At 45.2% G+C, this 22,449-nt stretch overlaps 2 protein-coding genes and 1 long non-coding RNA gene across 10 annotated transcripts in view; 1 reads left to right on the forward strand and 2 right to left on the reverse strand.

Annotated features, from left to right (window-relative positions):
* Positions 1-1,828: 1,828 nt before the first annotated feature.
* PKD2L2 (polycystin 2 like 2, transient receptor potential cation channel) lies at positions 1,829-12,724 on the reverse strand. Of its 3 annotated transcripts, none has more exons than XM_075766601.1 (14): positions 12,502-12,724; positions 12,211-12,312; positions 11,835-11,965; positions 10,661-10,917; positions 9,676-9,897; positions 8,843-9,071; positions 8,136-8,306; positions 6,897-7,078; positions 5,531-5,651; positions 4,693-4,794; positions 3,610-3,689; positions 3,448-3,517; positions 2,522-2,637; positions 1,829-2,088 (listed from the first exon to the last, which is right to left on the reverse strand). In XM_075766601.1, exons 1-14 carry the CDS (start codon positions 12,557-12,559, stop codon positions 1,971-1,973), a joined length of 1,959 nt encoding a protein of 652 aa, XP_075622716.1. In that variant the 5' UTR covers positions 12,560-12,724; the 3' UTR covers positions 1,829-1,970. The 3 variants fall into 3 exon arrangements, 2 of the variants coding, with proteins under 2 accessions (XP_075622716.1, XP_075622717.1); XR_012837759.1 differs by having other exon boundaries at positions 2,055-2,088; positions 3,448-3,513; XM_075766602.1 differs by lacking the exon at positions 12,502-12,724 and having other exon boundaries at positions 11,835-12,064; positions 12,211-12,341.
* A 1,142-nt stretch (positions 12,725-13,866) lies between these two features.
* The window catches only part of MYOT (myotilin), a 32,559-nt gene continuing 23,976 nt past the window's right edge, over positions 13,867-22,449 (reverse strand). For all 5 annotated transcript variants that reach the window (XM_075766297.1, XM_075766298.1, XM_075766301.1 and 2 more), the window contains 7 exons: positions 20,283-20,384; positions 18,212-18,261; positions 17,520-17,652; positions 16,183-16,390; positions 15,551-15,716; positions 14,901-15,034; positions 13,867-14,462 (listed from right to left, as the gene is read on the reverse strand). In XM_075766297.1, the coding sequence (XP_075622412.1) occupies positions 14,290-14,462; positions 14,901-15,034; positions 15,551-15,716; positions 16,183-16,390; positions 17,520-17,652; positions 18,212-18,261; positions 20,283-20,384 (966 nt within the window). In that variant the 3' untranslated portion in view covers positions 13,867-14,289. The remainder of the gene's footprint in view (positions 14,463-14,900; positions 15,035-15,550; positions 15,717-16,182; positions 16,391-17,519; positions 17,653-18,211; positions 18,262-20,282; positions 20,385-22,449) is intronic.
* Positions 21,408-22,449, forward strand: part of LOC142603818 (uncharacterized) — a 49,234-nt gene continuing 48,192 nt past the window's right edge. For both annotated transcript variants that reach the window (XR_012837691.1, XR_012837692.1), the window contains exon 1: positions 21,408-21,715. This is a non-coding gene — a long non-coding RNA (uncharacterized LOC142603818). The remainder of the gene's footprint in view (positions 21,716-22,449) is intronic.

The raw sequence follows: 22,449 nt of genomic DNA on the forward strand, positions 1-22,449 counted from the left end.
GCTTGTGGATGTGTGGCAGTGCACGTAAATGGGAAGCAGCAAGGCAGCTGGGAAGTTGAGGGAGAGAATACAGACGGCAGCCTTCAGTACCTTCTTGAGGGTGGGACAGAAGAGCCTTCCCTCTGACCGCACATCTTTCCTCTGAAGATGGGGGGAAAAAGCAAACACAAATTCTTAGGGCACTGGCTTGGAGAATGAACAAGGTTGTTACAGATCTGTTCTTCAGCCCTCTGTTTTTCCTTAGCAGTGTTTATTCAACAAAGCTTGCTCTGATCAGTGTGCTAATGAGAGGACAAAAGTCCCTCAAGTAGTGGTTTGTTGGGAACTGTTTTAAGATCCATGTGCTACAGAGCAACGAACTAGGGAGATTTTAGTGAAGGAAAATAGCCCTGGGTTAAACACCTTTGGCCAAAATGGAGGAGAAACAGATATTTTTGAGGGTGCAAAAAGCTCAGTGATATGGAGACAAGATCCTCCTTGCTGAAGAACCAGTTCTGAGATAACGCAAATCTATAGTATTCCAAGCTTTACCTCTTTAAACAGGTTTGTTTGAGCTGTTACGTGACTGCAGGGCAGGGAGCTTGCTGGGAAAAGTGAGACAGGCTGCAAGGAGGGTTTCCTGTGCTCCAGAGGAGTAGAGCAAGCATGAGGAGTGCCTGAAAGCTCTTCCATGAGGTTCTGGGTAAGTAACTGTGGCTAAAGGTTTTGGGACCTCTTTGTACGAGAGGGGTTGCCAGGAGGAGGAAAGGTCGGAGATGCCAAAGGTGCAATACATCTGCTTTCCTGCGTGTCAGGCCATTGAGTAATGGGGATAAACGGATCATCAGTGACCTATGTTTTCTGGGATGAGAGTCCTGGGATACCGCATAGCAACAAGAACCCTTGGGAAGGGAGGAGGTGGTTTTATTTTAAACTGGTCCCTCTGAGAAGAGAGAGGATGTCTCTGCTTGGCCAGGAGACTGGCGTCCCAAATCGATGAACCCTGACAGGCGACGTTGTGCTCCTGGGCTGAAGTGATGTCTTTCTAGGTCCCTTCAGATGCCCGTCTGCTCTCCTCGGTGACACCGCTCCTCCACAGCGCGATTACGTGCAGAGTCCAGAGACCATGTAGCAGCTTGATAGTGCTCTGCAGGACATAAAGCTGAACTTCAGGGCAGGGACAGTGCGGTGCAGGCAGGTGTTGCAGCCTGGTGATGGCCCCTGTTCAGATGGCATTTGGACATGTGTTTTATTTCTTCCTGGGGCTGAGTCCCAGGAAAGAACAAATACTGCCGACTCCATAGGTGTAGATAGTTTCTGGCCTGAACCTTGTCTCTAAGGCAATGGGTATAAATGGATTTGGGAATAAAAAGGATGCTCTGACAATTGAGGCTGGTGCAAGGGTGAAGCAACTCGCCCTCTAGTGGCTCCAGCTGCTAAGGCCTGATCAAAAGAAATGATTGATTTCCTGAAAGAAGAGTATTTTTATTTTCTTTGAAGGCAACCTGTTTTGGAAGCAACGGGTGCCTGGAATGAGAATTGTTGAGAAATAATCATTAACCTTGGCATCAGATGCAGGAGTGAAAGCAAGTGGCCCGGGGAGGTGAGGGCTAACGCGCCACGTGCTGGGCTGTGGGCAGGCGAGGGCTGGGCAGGCCTGGGGTGCTGCCATTGCTGGCGATCTGCTCCCCTGGTTACAGGAGCTACCTTGTGTGTGTCCCTCAGCAGCCCAAAAGAAGGCAGAGGAACACGTGGCGTTAGATGCCAACCCAGAACTCTAGCAAGGTGGGTGTGTTCCTCTCAAGAGTTGAGGAAGCACTTGAAACTCTCAGAGAAAAGACCCAGAAGCCACAGTGATACACACCTTTATTAACATTCCTGCTTCTCTCCTCCAGACATAGAAAATAAAGGGAGTGGAGGGCAGATGGGGACTTTGGATTTAAATTGTGTGATGAGTCAGGCCATCTCTGTTGCCAATGAGCTCATGCGTTTTACGGTGCCTTCTTGCCTGAAGCATCCTTCACTCGTTGGACGCTTTTCATGATTCTCCTGAGTTTTGCATTAGTGTTTTTTAATTCCTTCTCCAACTCGGCTGTATACCTGAAGAGCCTAGAACAGACAAACGCAGCAACATGCCCTTGAGATGCTGCTGCCCTCACACCTGCGTTGGCAACCTGCCTCTCTGCTCACTTGTGTCCCGAAATACCCCTTCACAAGCACGAGGTCTCACAGCCTCTGTCCCCCTCCCTGGGCAGCCACAAGGAGATGTTCTGGAAGAGTGACAAGATTTTAAATTCTTGTGCTACCTCGTTCTTGACTAATGTCCTTACAAGCTACTCTACTAAATTCTTTTTTGTTTCCTTCTCTCCCTGAGGGCAGCTGTCATCAGCCAGTGTAAGAGCACTTAAAGTATCTTAAAATCACTGACTTTGTGTTGATCTTCTGTCTCTCAGGTTGTCACTCAGTGAGGGTTTCAGCTAGGGCTGCAGCTGCCTGGGGGATGGGAATAAGATGGCAAGAACAGGCTCTCACATGCACTTACTGCTGAAATTCTGCAGTGGAGACGTAGCTCTGAGCTGTGATGGAGTCCGTGTCCTCAGTAGGTGGATACTTCTGATGAAGTTTCCCTTTCTGTAGCTCTGGTAACTTCAGATGGCTCTATTCAACACCAGAGGGATTAAAAAACCAAAAACCCACCACAGAAAAAGCCAGCATGGCTCCTGGGACGCTGGTAACAGTTGCTCATGCAGGGAGGAGGTGTGCATGCAGGAAAAGATAAATGCAGCTTTGGGGAGAAAAGCACCCTCTTCTCCATCTGAAAGTAGATTTTCCTTCTGTCCCTTCCCAAACCCCAGGATATAGGAATAAACATTTTTTTTCAGAGTTGAGAGACTGCAAGTGATGTCTGCAGTAGTGTTTACTGCTAGCCAAGGGGTGCTTCTCTCTCTTGTTGTAGAAGTGATTTTTAAAAACATGTTTTAGAAGTGCTTGCACTGGCTTACCCCAGATACGAGACTACTGAAGACTGCTGGAAACCTTCTTTTTGTAAAGCAAAAGGAAGCTACATTAATCTTTCTTCTTGCTGAAGATGCAGCCTCTGACCCAGCAGATTGCTGTACAACTTGTTTGTTTTCCATACATCTGTTTCTGTTTAGCATTTGGGCAAATGCCCTGCTTGCAACTTTATAGACCAGCTGAGGACCTACTGTGACCTCACCCTACCACCAGCTCTGCTATTGTAGCATTGACCCTGCCTGGGCAAGCTTTCCTTTGAAGTTTTGGGCATAATTAATGATATTTATTTATTTACAGGTCTAGCTTTTGCTATTCCTATGATGTTAAAAATAGTATCCTGTAAAGAAATAGCTTTTGTAAGTAACGGTGGGGACAACTGTGACTCCTTTTGTACTATTCCACTTTGAAATATAATCAGCAGTTTCTAAGAATATAGGAAAGAATAAAGCCTACCTTTTCATTAGCGCTGTCTCCATTGGAAAGCTGAGGAACATCCTTTCTTTTAGTGGCTGAAAATTCCTTGCTTGTCATTCACACAAATGAGAAGAGACAGAAGTCCTGTGAGAATAGGTCTCTGCTCAGTAACAGGGGTAACAGCAAATGCCGAGATCCTACCTTCCCAAGCTCTCGTCCGCTGCATTTGTATCCATCTCCGGTTTCTTCAGCTTGAGCTTGACAAGGGCCTCATTGCAACTCTGAGCACAGACAGGGAAAGTTAATTGGCTTGTGCTTAACCAGCGATGCCTCTGCACAAGGACTTGAATGCAAGGAACAACCCGTGAGCATAATGCCACGGCAATTAAACAAATCCCACCAGTCTGTTGTGTTCTTTGTTCCCTTAGCTCAGCTCCGAGGACTTACCCTGCTACAGCTCAAATTTGTCATGAAATCCCTGAAGGTAATAACCAACCAAATCCAGTAAGAGCTTCTGTTTTGGGCATATTCGAGGATAAGCAGGGGAATGAGCCTGGCTGGGGGAATCTAAGCTGCGCTGTTGCTGACCAGACAAGCCGTGTCCTGGCCAGGGACTCCAGCTCGGAGAAACACAGCCTGAGCGTGCAGGTCTCTCATCCCACACTTGTCTCAACCTTATTTATCTCACTGGCGACGCTGAATTCCCCCATGCAAGTCAGGTTTCTAGGCAGAGGTACTGACTCGTCCCAGCAACAGAACTGTGTGCAATCTCTTTGGCTTTGGTGTATCCGTTTGGCAGGAAAGGAGGAGGTCGTAATTTCAAGTTGAACTGAAAAGTTATTGAAATATTTGTTCCCTTTTTGTACTCATTTCTGGCACATAAAAATGGTCTGAACTTTGTGGGGTTTTAAATGTCCATATTTCTACTTGTCTTCCCATGCAGAGATCTTTAGTTTCTCAGTTTGGAAGAGCAGCAACAGTGAGCTCTGAAGCAAGCTGATGATGGGATGCATGGCAAACCAGGCTGATCTTAAATACTGCTTTTAAAAGGGTGAAGTAAAGGGGAGGCTCCTCGCACCCTCACTCGTATGCTACTCTTACCATTAGGAGCTCCTGCAGGTTTGATGGAAGGATGTCTCTGTATCTGTCAAGTGTATATTTTAAGTGAAAAATCAAATATTCGGTGTTCTTAAATGGTTATGGCCCAGCTGTTTAAGGCTCTTTGCTAGTGACGTAGCTTAGAATTCTTCCTCTTATTTTGAATTAAATGAGGTGTTTGCTTACCTGTCTAAAGAGGTCTCTGATCTGAAGTTCTTGGCTGGGTATCACTTCAAAGTCTGCTTTGACTTCTGAGTAGGTGTCATTTATAATAGCCAAAAACATGTTCTGCACAGGAAGGATGCAGTTAGATATTTGTTTCTGGAACCTGCATTTGTGTTATGTTGGGGCTGTTGTTTTGGGGCTGTTCCACGCTAGGGCTTGTAACTAATGGAACTGAAGAGCTTTGCTGGGTGCAGACATACTGCTAATGCAGTTAAACTATCTGGTAATCATAGGGGTTTAGGGAATATTTTTGGGAGACAAATCACTTATTTCCCATCTGCACAATCAGCTAAAAGGCCCAGTTCCTTGGAGGTAACGTATCTCCTTCCTACACTTGTAGCTTTTTTCAGATAGTGTTTCAATCTTAAGTAATCAATGACAACATCAATCCAACTGATAAAACAAACCTGCACCTACCTGGGCCCATCAAAGTCTCTCTGTAACCTTCCTACCTGACAAGGCTGACATCAGGCAGTTTTCAAGTGCACCCAATTAAGTTTTCAGAAATTAAAATCACAAGAAATGGGCGGCACAGTAGAGTGGAAGGTGCAACCTGCTTGTTTTGTGGTGCTAAAGCCCCTTGTGTGGCTGCTCGGAGGAAGGGAGAGCTGTGAAATGTCTTGCCTTGGTAGGAACTCCTGCAAGAGGAGTACCTGTCTCCCTCCCCTGGGTGTATTGAGGCGCAGCCAGGGCAAGCCCACTGTTATCTTGGGGCAGAAAACTCTCTCTCAGAGCACTGTACAAGAGTTTTTCTCTACTGCTTATGCAAAAGGATAAGCATTTTTAAGATGATACCTACCAGCAATATGAAGAACACAAAGAATACAAATGTGATGAAGTAAATAGGTCCAAGGATTCTATTTGCTGCTTCTACGGTTTCAAAATCAAAATCTCCCAGCACAATACGAAACTGTGTAAAGCTGGGAGTAAAAAAGACAAGACTGAGATTGACTGGCTTCTCTTCAGGGGAAGTATTGTAAACATTATTTAAAAAACAAACAACACAATCTCAAAAGCAATAAAGCAATAGATACAATTGAGACTGATTCACCATTATCTTAGTCACAGAAATCAAAAGGCAAGCCAGGATAATACCGCAATGATGAAGTGGGCATTTAGCATATAACTGGGGATTTGAAAGTACAAAGGAATTTTTAAATGGCTTGTATGAGAAAATACTTTCATTTTGGATAAATCACCTGGTTTTGGTTTGGTTTTCTTATAATTATTTTCCTTCTGTTCTAGCTTCATGATCCCTCATTTTCTGTTCGTACAGAAGGTAACAGCATAGGTCCCTATGTCCCCCTATGGGTGATTTCATTCCTAGCCAAGACAAACATTTCTTTGTATTGCAGCATCTTAGAACTATCTCACATCCAAGTGGATACAAAATGAGCTATTTTTCTGTTGTAGATGCTTTCAAACAAACTGGTACACTAAAGATATCTCTCTAAAGTTTTAAGAAACATAGCGATGGGCTAAAACACAATGCACACTGTGGGTAACAGGTTAGGGTTGCTACAAGGTGCAAGGACCATCAAAACCAGTTCCAGCCGGCACCTGGAACCGATCTGATGTTGTTGCTACAGTGAGTAGCTGAAAAAAATCTGGGGAAGAAAGAGACAGCAGATGGGATCTGGGGACTCTTGGCTATGCAGCTGGATGTTTTCTTAAAAGAGCTGTAATTCCTGTTTGCAAACGTGCCCAGCTGGTGCTCTGAGCCCCTCGGGGGTCTCAGGCAGCTCCTCTGGGGTTTTCATGCCGGGGGCTGTACTGCATACCCAGGGGCACATCTGCTGGGCAGTTTCAGGTTCTTGATTTTGAAAGAGGCAGAAGAGAACAGCCTGCTGCCAGGCCCGCCTGACTGCCCAGGGGGCTGGTTACACCCAGGGAAGTCGTGCTCAGAGCTGAGGGGACAAACAGCTCCATTGGGTGAACTGCTCCTGAGCTTCCCCTTCTTACCCTTCCCTCACCTCTTCAATAGGCAGGTGGTCTCCCTTGAACATATGAAGGCTTTGGTAAACAGATTGTAGGGCCAACAAAATTGGGTTTACTCAGTGAAATAACCTGAAGTGTTGGAGACCTGTATTCTTAAGTTGTGCTTAGCAGAAACTGGTCTGCACCAGCTGGGGGTTTTGCATCAAAGACTTTAGAAAGTAGCATACATGCAGTTTTGGAAAGAGGAGAACTCTTCAACTTGCGACCCGAAGACCAGATAGCCTAACTGGGCATAGGCAAAGAAAATGATGAAGAACATGATGGCAAATCCAATGATATCTTTGGCACAGCGAGATAAAGTGGAGGACAGCTGCGTCATGGTTTTGTTAAAGCTTACATATTTAAATATCTGCAAGAGAACAGAACATGTGGTTGTTGGGGGACCACAATATATCACAACTTCGTAACAGAATTTCTGGGTTATCTGTAATCACAATTTACAGGTTAAGTCTTAACTGGAAATAAGTTGCATGGTATGTATCTGTAAGGAGAGCTAGGATTGGGTGTGTTTCTGGAGAAGATGAATATTCTGCAGGGCAAATATGCTTGTGTGCTAAAGCTAAAAGTGTGTGGACAGGTCTTTGCTGGGTACTGGTACGTGTAATCGGCTCTAGCAGATCTGGACCCCTGGCCAAGGAGATTCCAAGACATACCACTCTCCCGTGGTATCTGAGATTCCTTGACGGACCGAGTTGGTAAGGAGCTCTCCCTTACTTTGGGTCTGAAACAAGGCCTGAACAAAAGCCTTGGTCAATGACAGTCATTAATTACAAACACAGTTGTGCTACTAAATTAACAGTAATCAGTGTGAGGGGAGGATGATGCGGAACTGGCTTGGCCCCACTGCCTCTCGTTTGGAACAAAAGTAGCCCCTAATCTTACAGAAGTTTGCTACTCTATCCAGAGATCGGCAAATGTATTTGCAAGTAAGAATGAAAGTAAAGGTGTCCTGGCGCAAAGCCGTTTCTGAATCAAGTTCAGACATATTCTGCCTTCCTTGGCAATTAAAAAGTAGCTACTGCTTTCAAAGCTTTTGGCTACAAGATCTATGAATAGCCTCACCTATTAGAGCCTTGCCATCTGTATAGGTCAGGCTGTGACCTGGATAATACTGGGTCTAGGAAAAGGCTGAGTTTGAGGAGGCTGTTTGGCCACGGTAATTTCCCAGCTGCTCCAATGGAGACAGCTGCCCATGTGCAAAATCTTTTTTCAGATGGGCTTGGAATTTGTGTGACCCATGTTTATGAGAAGGAGGGAATTTTAAACTCTTCTGGAATCTTATAAACAGAATTCTCCCTTTTAACCCCACCTTTGCAGTTCACTCATGAAAAGCTAAAAGTGAACATTTATGCTACACTTCAAACGCTATGATTCTCAAGTACAAAAAAGGGAGTAAGAACCACTACCTTTATCCAAGCAAAGAAGATGTTGACAGCAATCATATTGTTGTAAAGGACTTGCCAGAATGCGAGGAAATAGAAGTCTGGATATATGTGGGCATCAGACAACAGCTCTTCCATTAGCAGGGACACTTCTACAGTGCGGTAGATATTGAAGGCAATGGCAAGGATGGATACCTGAAGGAAAGCGGGAGCAGGTGAAACTGAAGTCTGGCTACCTGCCCTCTCTTCAGACTTGTCATTTTGCACAGGAAAGACTACACTGATTTCAAAAGGCCCTTGGTTAGATTTGAAGAACCTGCGCTTTTTAGGTGTTTTGTCATAAACCGTATGTATGAGGCTTTACTGGCCAAATCTTTTATAATTGTACCGTGGTAGTTCTGGGCTTGTGCTGTGTAACATGCTGCATACATTCTAATCTTCCTGTGTTAGCTCTGTTATGTGCTAGTGCTTCCCTGCTCTCCAAAGATTAAGGCTAAAACAAACAAGGTGGGTAACGAGTAGAAAGGACATGGAGCCACAGCACGTTGACAGCAAGGCTAGAAAAGAGTTCAAGTGTGTTGAGCCATGGTGGGCCACGTGGCCTCGTCAGCGTAGAACAGTGGGTGACTGACGCTAACCAGACCAGATTTGGGCTGTTCTGGCTCATTGGCTCTCTACCCAGTGCTAGCCTAGGCGGGGAAGCACAGAGGTACAAGTCAGGGGTAACTCACCAGCAGCAGCAGCAAATCCAGCCAGTTCCAGGCACTTGTGAAATATTCTTTTTTCAGTTTTCCTATTTTTATAGCTTCCTGGATTATGAATGCAATGATAAAGAGGCAAAAGGCAATTTCGCACGAAGCCAGGAAGTAATCATAGTACGTGACGTATCTGAGGAGCTTCACAGAGTAGATATGTGAGGAGGTGAGAGCACCCCCAGTGGCAGGGAACTCTACTACCAACCTGAAAAAAATTGGGGACTGGTGTTAGTTACCATCCCTTTAAATCGTCTCAGCCCATAATTTTCTAATATTAATTATTACTACATTAATAATACCTTATTGGAACTCCTACATTTGTAAGATCCTCTTGTAAGGGTTACGCTAAGTCGCCCATGAAAAGAGTATTACATGGTAGGGAAGGTTGAGGGGAAAACAAGGAGCTCTTGGGATACCTAAGCCATGGTGTTTGGTTAGAAGTCTTTAAAGAAACTGTCTCAGAAAAGCAAAGGTTCACCCTACCCTGAGTCTTTTCCCTCCACTAGCTGACAACAGGACTAATAATTCAGCCTTTGACCTTGCAAAAGGCTGTGAAATCTGTTCCAGCTGACAGCAGCAACCAGCTGTACAGACCAGACACCAACTATTACCAAAAAATGGAAAGGAAGGATCTGGATCTGCTCCCTGCACTAACTGAATTTCTGCATTTTTAATGAATTACTGTCTTGCCAGCTGCTACTTGAGAAAGGTGGCTGCATGTGCCTGAGGTGACCAGCCGTCCCTTGTGTCCTTGGAAGCATCGTGCCTCAGTAAATTGGATTTCACATGTAGTAAAGGTAAGAACTCACCTGACTATACAGAAGAGGTTTATGTTAGCATTATACGTTGAGAAGTCGGTAAATACAACCCTGGTTCCTCTAGTGAGCCAGCTGTTCTCCCTGAGAAACACCAACTTCTCCATGCTCTCCTGCTTCGATTTAGGTAAGGTGAACATATACCCTCCGCTGCTGTACAAGCCCATAGATCCCCAGTACCACGGGGATAACGAGGAGGCTGAGGAATATTTCCATCTATCAGAAATGGGAAAACAAAGCAGCTCAGCTTATGGACACTGGACTGAAGTAAGCTTTAACTTTTATTTTATACAATCTTCATTAGTTGTTGTGGCATTCTGCATCCACGCCTGACCAGTTAAGCCAGACCTTTAAATAACACTTTTTTTTATGTGCAGTATGCACAAGACATGCAGCCTTAAGATAGTTCCGTTTCTTTTATTTAGCTACTCAGTACATTCACAGAACAGCAATTGCTTATGAATCTGGATTTCACCCAACGTGGGCCAGTTTACTACCTTAAAAGCTGTATAGTTGAATGGAATATCTCTGGTTTACATAGCTCATTGTCGCTGGGGCATGTTCACAAGTTCCTTTGTTGTGTTAAATCAATGCTAACTGCAGTGTGTGAAGCAGGCCTTTTGGCTTTGCTTCCAGAGCATTTTAGCGTGATTCCAATTTATAAACACGGGACTTAAAGTCAGGGCTCATACAATTGAGTATTTCTTCAGAGATGTTACTGGAGGCAGACCCACTAACATGTGCTTCTGCTGAACTGGGCTTACCATTTCCAGTTCTTCCTGTTTCTCTGCTATAGATTTCCCATGCCAAATTCCCTTCTATAATGTTGGCACAAAACCAAACCCATGGTTTATCTCAATGTAAACAAGAGAAAAACTCAGCTAATTGCATGCGTGGTTGTTACTAACTCAAGAATACTAGCATTAAGGATTTGGTTAAGTTTTCAAAAACATTTCTGTGCTGAAGTAGGATGACTTACTCAGATTCATTCCTTGGACCAAAGTCAGACCTGTCTTCAGCTCGATAACGGTATTCACTGTAACAGTCTTCTAAAAAAGTACGGAAATATGGGTAGATGGAGCAAGTGTTGTTGCGTACTTTCAACTGGCGAATCTGGGCTACTCCTAACAGCAAATTCTCATAGTAAATATGGCTGTTGTTGTTCTGGAGGGTTAACGTCGTGTTGTTGTACCATTTGTCCCAGTAAAGCCCATCCAATAAGGGTCCCTCTGCAAACTGTATGTACAAGTGAGGTTAAAGTTTCAAAAGAAGATTTAATACCACTATTACCCCACTTCTTAGGTTTTTAGTTATCTGAATCTAAATGAAATATTTATTTTTGAAGGTGGGGGGGAAAAAAATCCATCTTATTCTAGGTGTTTCTTAAATGCAGATAAAGAGCATTAAACTTGGGGAGAACATTATTCTGAGTACAAAACAACATGGCCCCATGGTTTGGCATCATCTGAGCATGCATTACAACCGTTTCTAGTACATCAGCACGTGTTATATAGCAAAGGCTCACTATTTTATGGACTGGCAATAACAGACACCATGATAGAGGGAGTACGGTTCTTCCAAATGAATTGTTAGAACCAGGCATTTCCATTTTTAAGGAAGAGCAGGGTGAAAAACTTTGCCTTCTGCTGTCAGCTGAGCAATGCTGGTAACTTTGGGAAGTCCTCCACCTAACAGTGAAAACAGAGATAAGTGTTTTACAACCGTCATTGAAATATGAGGTCATGTAACAGCAAACCAGGTGAACCAAGATGGTATGTTTTTCCTGGCTGCCCCAGTGGAATTTGTAAATATATATATATATAACACCTGAAAGTCAAAAGCACTGTAAACCTGCAATCTTTCTGGTTTTATTGAAGCTCTTTTCAGACCAAGCCTAATATTGAGAATATGATGCAGCAATTAATTGGCCTATTGTTCTCCTTGACTGATTATTTAGAAGTATCACTATTATTGTTTGTACCTGGAATTTCTCCAAATGCATTTTTAAGAAGGTATTTGCCTTTCTTCAGCTGAAAGCACAACGTCTAGCGTGTAGTTTTTAGAAGAAACATGAGACTCTATTGCTCCGAATTAACACTAGGAGCTGCTTCACTTTGCTCTCCAAGAAAACACGTTTGCAATGAAAGCCTTACCCTCCAGAAATCAGCTCTGCTGCCGATGCTCCTGAAGCCCCTCCTGTCGTCCTCCGAGGAGGGCTCCAGGAAGAGATGGCTCATGACTTTGTTCAGGTAGTACATGTCCGTGCTCACCATGCCAAACGTCACTGGAAAGAAGGGGCAAAGAGGGGATGCTCGCAGGCTGACATTAGGGATGACAACAGCTTCTAACTTTGCTTCTCCGCTTCAGCTGTCAGTAAGGTGTGCTGCTAGAAAAACACGGTCAGAGAAAGTTCGACTGATGTGACACTTCTGGGTGGAAGACGGGCGGAGTGGGGAGTGAATACCGACAGCGGTACAGCTTGCACGTTCGTTAGTTGTGAACAGTCACCTCAGTCGGTTGATGACTTACGTATACAGAGGTCTGTCAGGAAAACGATGTAGATGACCAGCTCCCGCAGGGCCGTTTTCAGTTCCAGTTCTCTGCTGCAGGTGACGCGGGGTTTCACGGCACCTGGCCGGGGAAATGGCAGCGGGCAGTCAGAGGACCGAGCCCTCCGTGCCCCCCTCCACCACCCGCGGGGGCGGTGGGCCGAGGCCCGGGCCGTGCCGGGAGGCTCCGCAGGGCCCAGCGGTAGCGGCGGCTGAGGGTGGCCCGGGCGGGGCCGGCCCTGAGGGGGGGGAGCGGGGCCGCCTCACGCACCGCTCCCGCTCAGCCGCTGCTCCACCGCGGGCCGCTGCGGCGCTGCCGACGGCTCCATGGCGGCCAGGCCGGGCGGGGGCGGCTCCCGCCGCTGCGGCGCTTGAATCCCAACGGGCGGCGGGGCCGGTTCCTCTCAACGCCTGCGGGAGGGCTCGGGCTGGGGATGGGAGCCGGGGGTGCCGCTGCCGGAGCGGGGCTGCCCCTCCCGCCCTGGGAGCTCATTCCTATCGTCGGTTTGGTTTTGTTAGCGGCGTTCGGAGGGGCTGTCCCGACCTGCCCCCTGCCAAACCCCGCGGGGCCGCAGCAGCGGTGCCGCGTTGGCAGCCGTTCCTTCGCGGCGCGGGGGGGAAATTAAACCATCATTTGCAGCGTCTGGTTGCTTCTAGGCTAAATTCAGGTGATTAGGAAACTCCTTTCCTGTTGTGCAGAGCAGCAGGGACTATAGGATATTTAAATGTATGTTAACGCAATCGCTGGGAGCTCCGGTGCTGCTGGGGCTCCCAGACCTTGCAAGAACTTGGGAAGCTCCAGTGCCGGAGCTGGGGCCGCTCAGCACCAGTACCGCACCCTTGCCCGAGCATCTTTGCGTTCAAAAGAAGCCTGTGGGTGAACTGGGTATCAGTCTGCATCGGATCAGCTCAAACCCACAAAGAGCACAGCGGGGGAAGTTATTTATGTTAGTGTCTTTCATTGCTCGGGCAGCCCAGAGAAGCAGCAGGATTTTGTTGGGAGTTTAATAGTGTTGTGCAGTTCAGATTTGGGGGGTTTTATTTAATGATACAACAGTGTGGCGTGAAGCCAAGACCTCATTTGTTCTGTTCTGGGGTTTGCTGACTAGTCAGCGGTGTTACTGTGCACCCCCCGGGAGGAGCTCAGGCTAGGTCCACCCTCACAAGTTTTCCTGTAACAACTGCAGTTGAAAAAATCTTCAGAGATTAGGTTTGTTGGAGTTTGGCAAAATCAGGTTTCATGGTATTTCTTATTATTTTGAGCAGCACGCAAACCATTTGGGTGATTCAAAGCAACAGCTTGTTGAGAGCCAACAGTCAGATAAATCACAGTCAGCCCTTGATTAAAGGGGTAAGAAAGGAAAACATGGTAGCATTAACACTTTATATCATACAGTGCAGCTTTTGGGTGGAAAAATATTGATGATGCCTCACTGACATGTTTTATTGTTAAGGAATGTCAGCATCTAGTTTATGGTAAATAGTTTATAGCTATCAGAAGACAAGTAATGGGGGGAGCAGGGTGAGGGGACCAGTGGCAGACTCAGTAGGGTGAGAATTCACCTTTACCAGGCTGCAGCTGATGCCAGACAGCCAAAACTGGTTTTAACAGATCAGGGAAGAGTCACAGCCAATGTTGGATATTTAAAATTTTATTTGCCTCTAATTTATTCTCATAAAAACACTCTAGTCTATTTGGTTTTAGTATTCAGACAGTACAGACTTCTGATATTATCAAGGATGATATTAGAGAAGCAGTACAAACCAATCTACTTTAGCATGTAACCAAGCACAGGTGGAATTAAAACCACCCACACTTGTAAAAACTAATCGGCCTGCTTTCTTAGGCTTTATAGTTAAAATACAATACTCAGTAAATGGTTATATTCACTAACCCATATAAATAAAATCTAACATGGTAAAATGGGAACAGCAGAATGTGCAAGAGTCAAAGTAAAAATATGTAGTTAGGTATTTTGCTAATTAGAGCAATCACCAGTTAACTGCATCTATGTTGTAATTGTCTCTTATAGGTGTGAGTTTTCCTCTTAATTTCCAGTTAAAGTTCATCACTTTCATACAGTCCAGACTGCTCAGCCAAACGCTGAAACTCTCCTTCTGGTGAGAAAGCTTGTTTCACGTCCAGTCCTCTTCCATTAAGTGCCAAATACTTGCTAAAAGTTGGTCGAACCCGTAACTGCTTTGGGGCTGGAAGCGGCTTATTTGCATGTGCTGGAAGAGAGAGAGAAAAAAAAAAAAAACAAAACCAAACCCTCTTTCAGCATCTTCCCAGACTGTGGAAAGACCCATGGTAGAGCAACCCAATGGCTTTTTGTCTGCAACATAACCCAGCAAACCCTTAGGAACAATTTGACAGATAATCCTGTATCTCAGACACCAGAGATTGATGTTTACCCTCCTTGGTATCAACCAAATTGTAGTCCTTAAACAGCGCAGACAGCAGATGTAGACAATGTGCAAAGGACACAGCAATGGTACTGAACAACAGAGTTTTTCCTGGGATAGTTATTGTTTGTCTAGTTCAGTATCTTTGGAAAGAAACCCTCCCAGCAGTCTGAGCTTCATTAGGTTAATCTTGTGGGTCTGTTCTGAATGCAAGTGCCAGTGGCAGTTTCAGTTGTGGTTGTGGCACTGTGACGTGGGACTTACTTGCAACCTCCAGCCTGGCGTGGCATGTGGCAACACCCGCTCCGTTGACAGCGGATACGGTATACCAACCAGCATCTTTCTTGTTTGCATTATGAATCAGGAGGCAAATCCTTCCAGTATTGTCATGTAACAAGCTGAAAAATGAAGGTGTTTATGTGTAAGTGCTTAGAGGGGGGAGAGAAGACATTGAAATCAGTTTATGTGCTGAGGAGCTGAGGAAGTCCTAGAACAATTCTTGCAGGGCACTGCAAACTACTTAGACATAAAAACTGCATTTGTGTTACGAGCCACTAGTGATTCACATCATGATACCATTCAGGTGGCATCAAGGTCCTTCTGTAGCCCCGTGGACTCAGAGCGCGATGAATGCATTGCGTGTTTCAGTCCTAAAGCCACGCTTCCCCACAGGCCTTGGAACTGCTGCTAGCATTCAGACTGGCATCTGGGCACAGTTTTCTCTCTGTGCCCTCAAAACCAGACTGAGCATCATGCCGGCCCAGCACACGGGCCTGTTCCCCCTGTGCCATAGCCGAGGGGCAGATCCAACTTTCCAGCTTGTTGCATTTAGAAACCAGCTAATTCAAATTTGACTTCACAAATACTGGTTATTGTTTTCTAACACAGCAATGGCCAGCTCATTAGTAGGATACCTTATTCGATCTGTGTTGTATTGTACCATTTCGTTGTTTCTTTTCCAGTAAATCCGGGGTGTTGGGATAGCAGAGATCTGGCATTCGAGTCTGGCTGTATCTCCTTCAAAAACCTTTTTGCTTTGTGGCTTGAAGATGAAAGTTGGAGGCGTGTGATGTTCTTTTGCTGAATTAAAGAGGAAAGATGAGGAGTTACTTTAAGTAAGGAACGCTAATATCAGGCTTGTTTTTTAAGATTTCAGAATGCTGAATTCAGGAGGGCATGCGTTCCTCGCTGCAACTCCTTAGCCTACAGGCAATTCCCATGAGCATAAGGGTGTAGTAGATACAACCCACTTTAGGAGGAGAGTCAATCAACATATGTTAGCAATTCAGGGAGATTAACAACTCCCAAATTCTGGACATCCCACTACATCTAAATACCTTGCTAGAAGTGCTTTGTAGAAATATGGCATCCCAAATGTATATATTAAAATAGTCTTGGAAAGCATAAGGTGTTTGTTATTGTTTGAACGTGAATATCTGGAGATCTACTTCTTAATTGTTTTATGTCCCAAACACATGGAGAAAGGCATTAGATTACTGAGATTTTTCATGCACGGCCAGGTAATTATCAGTGCTCTCAGTCTTACCAATTACTTCCACTTTTACTGCGAAAGACGCTTCTCCTGCACGGTTGACAGCCACGCATTCATATGTCCCTGCATCAGCTGATTTGACTGCTTCGAAAATAAACGAATGGAATCCCTTTTCTGACACTATCATTTTGTGGAACTGATCTTGATGAACCATCCTTCCATTCTGATACCACATCACATCTGGAGTCGGCAGCCCACTAACCTGTGAAGGAGAGGAAAGCAGTGAAGAGTTAAACAGCTTTAAGATAATAAAGCCCTTCAGTGCTATAGGAGGTTTGATGCTGATAGATGATCAAATCATGATCCTACTGCGAAATTTTAGTCTTGCCTAGTTTTGAATATTAATGTGGTGCTGCACAGGGAGGAAGGCTTGTGAAGTTCCGTGGAGAGATGAGTTTTAGCTACAAGATGGCGGATCCTGCTCCTGCAAACCTCTATTGTTCCCATCCTGTGAGGTGGTTTGGATTAGGCCAAAGATACTCATTGTGGGTTCGTGGAGGGGGAAAACTCACCCCTTTAATCCCACGGCTAGCACTGTCAGCAGTGCCGACAGCCATACTGTGTTGGTAGTGCATGTAAATAAACTGTCCTGCAGACAAGCTCCAGGTTTTCCATGACATTCAGAAGTTAAGCAATTTGCAGCAAAATGGCTAAAGGCCATGCCAAAGTCTGGCAAGAGTGTACTTAAGAAAAATGGATTGGAAGCAATTAGAAAAACCCAAGCCAAACCACGATCAGCAAACAGCCTTTGCAGTCAAGTTGCATGTGTGGGAGACGCAGGTTCTTCCTTACGCTAGGGTTGGTACAATTGCCATGTGGTTTCAGGCCTTTCTGTTATTTTGTTTGTAGTTACGGCATTTCCTTGCCAGATTATCTGCTCTAGGAAGGGCACAGTTACCTCAGGGAGGACTCGTTAAAGGCAGACTAGTCCTAAACAGGCCGTGCTGAACGTCCAGCATGTGTCCACTGAAGTCAGTGGAGTCCCAGTGCAAAGCACAAGGTCACCTCCCAAAACGCCTGCTTTCAGCAGGGCCTTAATATTTATTCTTCCCAGTGAGGTCCGGAAGGTGTTCTGTGCTGGTCCATATTTACCACTATTTAGTTTTAACCATATTCTTATGCAGCTAATTCCATTTACATTTTCCAAGGGAAAATGCTGAAACATTTAGCTGTCTCCTCTTTCTTGGTTTACAGTGCCTGGAGAGACCCTGCACCATCTGCCATTAGTGCTCTGGCTCATTAAAGTGCAAAGACACTGCAGTTCAGAGACCTCTCTTCATGCCACACCCCCCACAGAGCTAATGGAACTGAAAGTGAAAAGCTGGTATTACTTTGAAGTCGAGCCTGCAGAATCGCCCCTCCTCAATAATTACATCTTCAGGCACTTGTGTAAAACGTGGCTGGAAAAACTTTTCCTGGATTGAGTCATGTCCACGTTCATCTCCTCTTGAGGACGGTCTGCTCCTAAAAAGTGGACAGAAACAGTTAATTGTGTAAAAGTTACCGTAGCACAAATGACATTGAAGGACAAACTACAGCTAGAGTCCCTCAACATGTTTAGGAATCCAACGTTACAGTTCTGGTTGGTCTTTCAGCTGTAAGGCACAAGTTTCGATCAACCACTTATCTTACTCAAGTTGTTCAATTCAATAGAAGCATAATATATGAAACCTTCATCTTTGGCCTAATATCCAAAACAATTTACAAGAGCAATGTAGGTTGTGTTTCATCATGCTGTGTTTCATCATTTACCTTGTCGGACCTTGCTTTGACTAGAGATGTATCTTCTAGAATACAAAGCATATTTTCCCTGAGGTGCACGGAGCCTTTAAACCTTCAGTGTTATGCTTAGAATTGACTGGGTTAAGATCATAGGCATCATCAACCATCCACAAATGGTTTTAGTGGTTTTTAGTAACTGCTGCTTTAGAAAAAGTGATAAATAGTAAAGTAAAACTAATACTGACTAAAAACATTTGAAATAAGGTCTTGAAGAGTAGCACTGCACATGTTTATGCATTACCTTACGTGTGTTGTAGGAACCTGCAGCCTGATGTTTTCTGCATTCTGGTGCTTGGAAAGAAGAGGAGGAGAAGTGAGTTAACTTAGAGAGAAAGTTTTATCTAGAAACTGAACGAGGAACTATTTTAAGTTAGTATACTGACCGCTGCTTAAAAGCAAACTGAATACTTCACAAGTCATTGGGACAAGAGGTAAAGAATCTTGCGTTAGAAGCTAATACACCATTTTCATCTTTGGCTTTGCCATGACAGTAACAAGTCCTATTAATAGAATGGGACAACTTCTCATCACTCTGCACAGGTGATAGGTGCGGCAGTTTTGTTTGGCACATGAGGCTTTTGGCCAGCCAATAACCTTTGTTAGAGGGGAGTAGTACTGCTGGCAGTATCTAAAATGAGAGCTAAGTACGGAGTGTCCTTCCCTATAGCAGGAATAGAAGTGGAATCGCTGGCAAGAACACTGTATTGTGCCCACTTAAATATGGTACCAATAGCAATGGACACATGCTGAGCTGGAAAATATTTTTCTTTCTACATCACAGCACCAACTAAGCTCACTGACAACTCCACAATCACATGAGTAAATCTGCTAAAGTACCCCAGATTGATTCCCGCTAGGAACTTGGATGTTTGGAAAATGCAGGCAGAGTTTATTACTGGCAATTCGTTTTAGCAATGGAGTCAGATAGAAAAAACAGTGCATGGAATTTTCTGGGGTGTCTGCACTGAGCCATTACGATGCTCTGTAGCCCAGTCCTGTGGAACATTTAAGCTTGGGTTTAAAGTTCAAGCACAGAAACAGTCTCCAGTTCAGGGGAGGTATTAGATGAATGAGGGTTTTGCTGGACTGAGCTCAATGCTGAGTCCAAAGGCAATTGCTTGGATCTGCTCATTTACACAAGTTCTGTACAATTATTACTTGTCTTGTGAAATGATGCTGTAGCCATCGAGTTGCTGGACTGACTGTGTAGTTAAGTTCCTGAGGATTCAGGAGGCTGAATAAATCAGTGACTAGAATATTTAAAAATAAGACTGAACAATGGGAATAAGATTTCCCAAACCTAAGCCAGTCTTTCCTTCCAATGCTCCTTATTATGCAGCATTTCACACACCCTGAAGAGTTGTCATTCATCCTGTTTTGACTGAATGTTTCCTTGTTCTCTGCGAAAGATGAGGCTTCCCTTGCGCTCTGACATCCATAATGTTCCCTTCTTGCCTGCTGTTGTCAGCTGATTGTTGGGGAGAAATAGCTCAAATTGTGTATTCCTCCCTTGCTGTGATCTTAAGTGTCTCTTGCATGGAAGAGCTTTGCTAACTGCACTTTGGAAGGTGTATGCCAGCCTGCTGGCTCTCTGCGTGCATGCAGCAGGAGGGATGTTTGCTTTGGCTGCACAGGTACCCGGTGCCACATCACAGACATTTCCACTAACTTTGATCAAAAAAAGCCAAAGGGAGCTTTTAACTGGCCTGAATAACCCACGAATGATGCAAGTCTCCAACTAAAATGTTTTTGAAAATGCCAGTAGTAATAGATTCTTGTCTATCAGCATATGAGCTACTAAAATAACTGCTTTGCCTTCTCTTAATGATTGCAGGCCCCTGGAAGGGCTAAAACCCAACCAATCCCACCCCAAGGCCCTGACCTCTTGTAGTCAATGTCACTTATTCCAAACAGTGACAGGTGTAAATCTTTCTGTCCTGGCCAAGTCTGAACTCGGGCTCTTAGCGAGCGGGTACCTGTATCCCTCGCTGTGCTGCTCCCTGCCTGTCGCAGGCAGGGTGGAACGTGCTATGCAGCAGCTGTTGTAATTCCTCCCCGGAGAGGTCATTCCTACAGATCAGGCCCAGCAAGGGGATGGTGCTTAAATTCCCCCCCTCTGCCCCCCCCCCCCCCAAAAAAAAAAACCCCAAACCCCGAATCCCTGCTATACAGAGCTCTGCCAGCGAGAGCTGTCCCCTTCCCTCCCCTCCCCTGGCCCCAAATAAACCCCATCTCTCTGCCCTGTTCAGGTACCAGCAGGTCACAGCACAATCACCAGGAAATCATTGTCCTAGGGGCAGGTCCCCCGTTACCTGTGCGTTCTGCATGTTGTCTTCACTTTGTGTTTCCAACACAGATGCAGCATTTACTGGTCCGAGCAGCCTGCGAGCCATTCTTTCTTCATAAGTTAATCGCTTAAAGCAGAGCAGAGAGGAATTCTAGTCAGAAGTCCATTTACTATTTCAGATCAGCTTGTAAAAGCACGTTAATATGCCACAAATTCAGGGTGTTGTCAATGAAAGCAGCGGCTGAATAGAAACCACGTCTGTTCCAGAGGGTTTGCAGTCTGTGATGCCTACTGAAGTCAGCCTCAATATATACAGCACTGAAATGCATAAAAGATTAAACTGCCTGTTCATCAAAGCCTCTCTAATGCCATCTGTGGCCTTCCACTCCTCCTCTTTCTCCACTGGGATTATTTATGGGTAACTGATGGCATTATCTCAGAAGCCAGAGTAAGTCCCAGGGTACCTTTCTGTTAGCACTGGGAAAACTTCCCAAGTCATTCAGCTGTGGATTTACTTCAGGAGCTAGAAGCATGATGGATGCTAGCGTCCCCTACTCCCAAAAAAGCAAGAGCCACACCAGAAGCAAACACAGCCGGAGAGGAGCACCACTACACCTGAAAGCACAAGGGAAATTTATGCCAGCGCAACAGCCGCCTCGTGAAATGCTGTGTGCTGTCTGGAGGCAAGAATGCGTTTCAGGCATGTAACTGTAGGCTCCTGCGTTATGGGTGCAGCACACGGGGATAAATATGGGCAGAGCTCAATTCAAGTCCTGTCAGCTGGGTTACTTTAGAAGAGTACGTTAGTCCCCTGAGCACCAGAACAGCAGACACTTCACTTCCCACAAAGTTTACCTTGGGTTTGGATTTTGTGACGTGAGGACGAGCTCTGGCTGAATTTCTACTATGTACGAGACACGTACGTGGCTACTCCTGGGTAGATAAGGGTTTGGGGAGGCTTGTGGGACTTTAGAAGAGAGCAAGGGAGACCTTTTGCAAAACCTGCGAGAGCTTAATATCCCTGAGGTCGTTACAGCTCTGTCAAGTGTGGCTGAGATTGGCCAGTTGGTTCAGATGTTGTTGGAGGACAAGGGGAGGAGGACACTGAGTGGCGATTGCATAAGCCTTATTTTTAGCCTGGCTTCCTATGGGGAAAAAAAAGCTGGCTTGCAATGGCAAGCTTTCTTACAGCAGACAGGACATTCCTGTTAGGGACGCTTTAAGTCAGATTTGACCTAATGTGTTTTTTTTTTTTTTTCCTTCAATATTTAAAGTAATTATATATGTGACACAAACCTGTTCCCACTGATGGGTAATGGACAAACTCCTTTCCACTTCAGGGCAAAGAAGATGGAAACTATAAACACGGGGCTTTTACCAGTCTGCCTCCAACCAGCAGGAACGTTCCCTCATCAGAGACCTGCTCGCTCTGGCTTGCTGTAATGTGCTTCCCTACTGGTAAGCAAATTATTCTCCCAAATTTGGTTGTCTTGGTAAAGAGGATTGCATTTTGTCCCTTTGTAGAATAAATAAGTAGGTACTGAGACCCTCTTATAGGAGACAGACTCTATGATAAAAGCTCATGCAATTTCTTTGATTTGCTGTTCATATAAAAAGAAATCAAAGAGGTTTACCACATGTGGTGATGGTCTCTAAAATAAGTTTTCAAATATTAGTACTTCTCCAAGTTCCTAATGATTTGAGGTGGTTTATTGTTAATTTTTATGGTTGAAAGCCAGGGTGAAATTGTGTCTGGAGAACCGAGGGATTCTCCTTTGGTCTCTGGTTGCCTGTGGATGTGATGTTCAGCGGGATCCCCAACAGGGAGTTCAGGTTTGTGCCAGGGCTCTAAACACATACCTTATTAATTTACCTTTTTAATTTGATTGCACAAATTCAAAGACAGCATGAATGGTGTGTGCTGGCCAAGAAGGTAGGATAAGAGAGGAAGGCAATAGCAGCTCAAAGCCATCTTGCTGCATCAGATGGCTTTCAGAAGTCAGCACATCCCTTGTTGAAGTCACAGGAGATGCAGACATTCGGTTGCCACAGTAGATGCCTACAGACAGACTTACAGCAACCATCTCTCTTGCCACACGTTCAGGCCAGCTTTCATCGTGCACTGGCCATGTGCTGCTCCCCTACTGGGAAGGGCCTTCTCAGGGCTGAGCTGAACCTGGCCCGCCAGTACA

This window comes from Balearica regulorum, chromosome 14 (genome assembly GCF_011004875.1).
Source record: "Balearica regulorum gibbericeps isolate bBalReg1 chromosome 14, bBalReg1.pri, whole genome shotgun sequence".
NCBI lineage: Eukaryota > Metazoa > Chordata > Aves > Gruiformes > Gruidae > Balearica > Balearica regulorum.

Excerpts from the sequence above, each read along its gene's own strand:
- PKD2L2 (XM_075766601.1), bottom strand. The coding sequence starts at position 12,559 with ATGGAGCCGTCGGCAGCGCCGCAGCGGCCCGCGGTGGAGCAGCGGCTG. Across the intron at positions 7,079-8,135 it reads TCTTCTTTGCTTGGATAAAG|ATATTTAAATATGTAAGCTT; the intron begins GTAGTGGTTCTT and ends GTTCTCTTGCAG. Across the intron at positions 2,089-2,521 it reads TCCACTGCAGAATTTCAGCA|GCTCTTCAGGTATACAGCCG; the intron begins GTAAGTGCATGT and ends TGTCTGTTCTAG.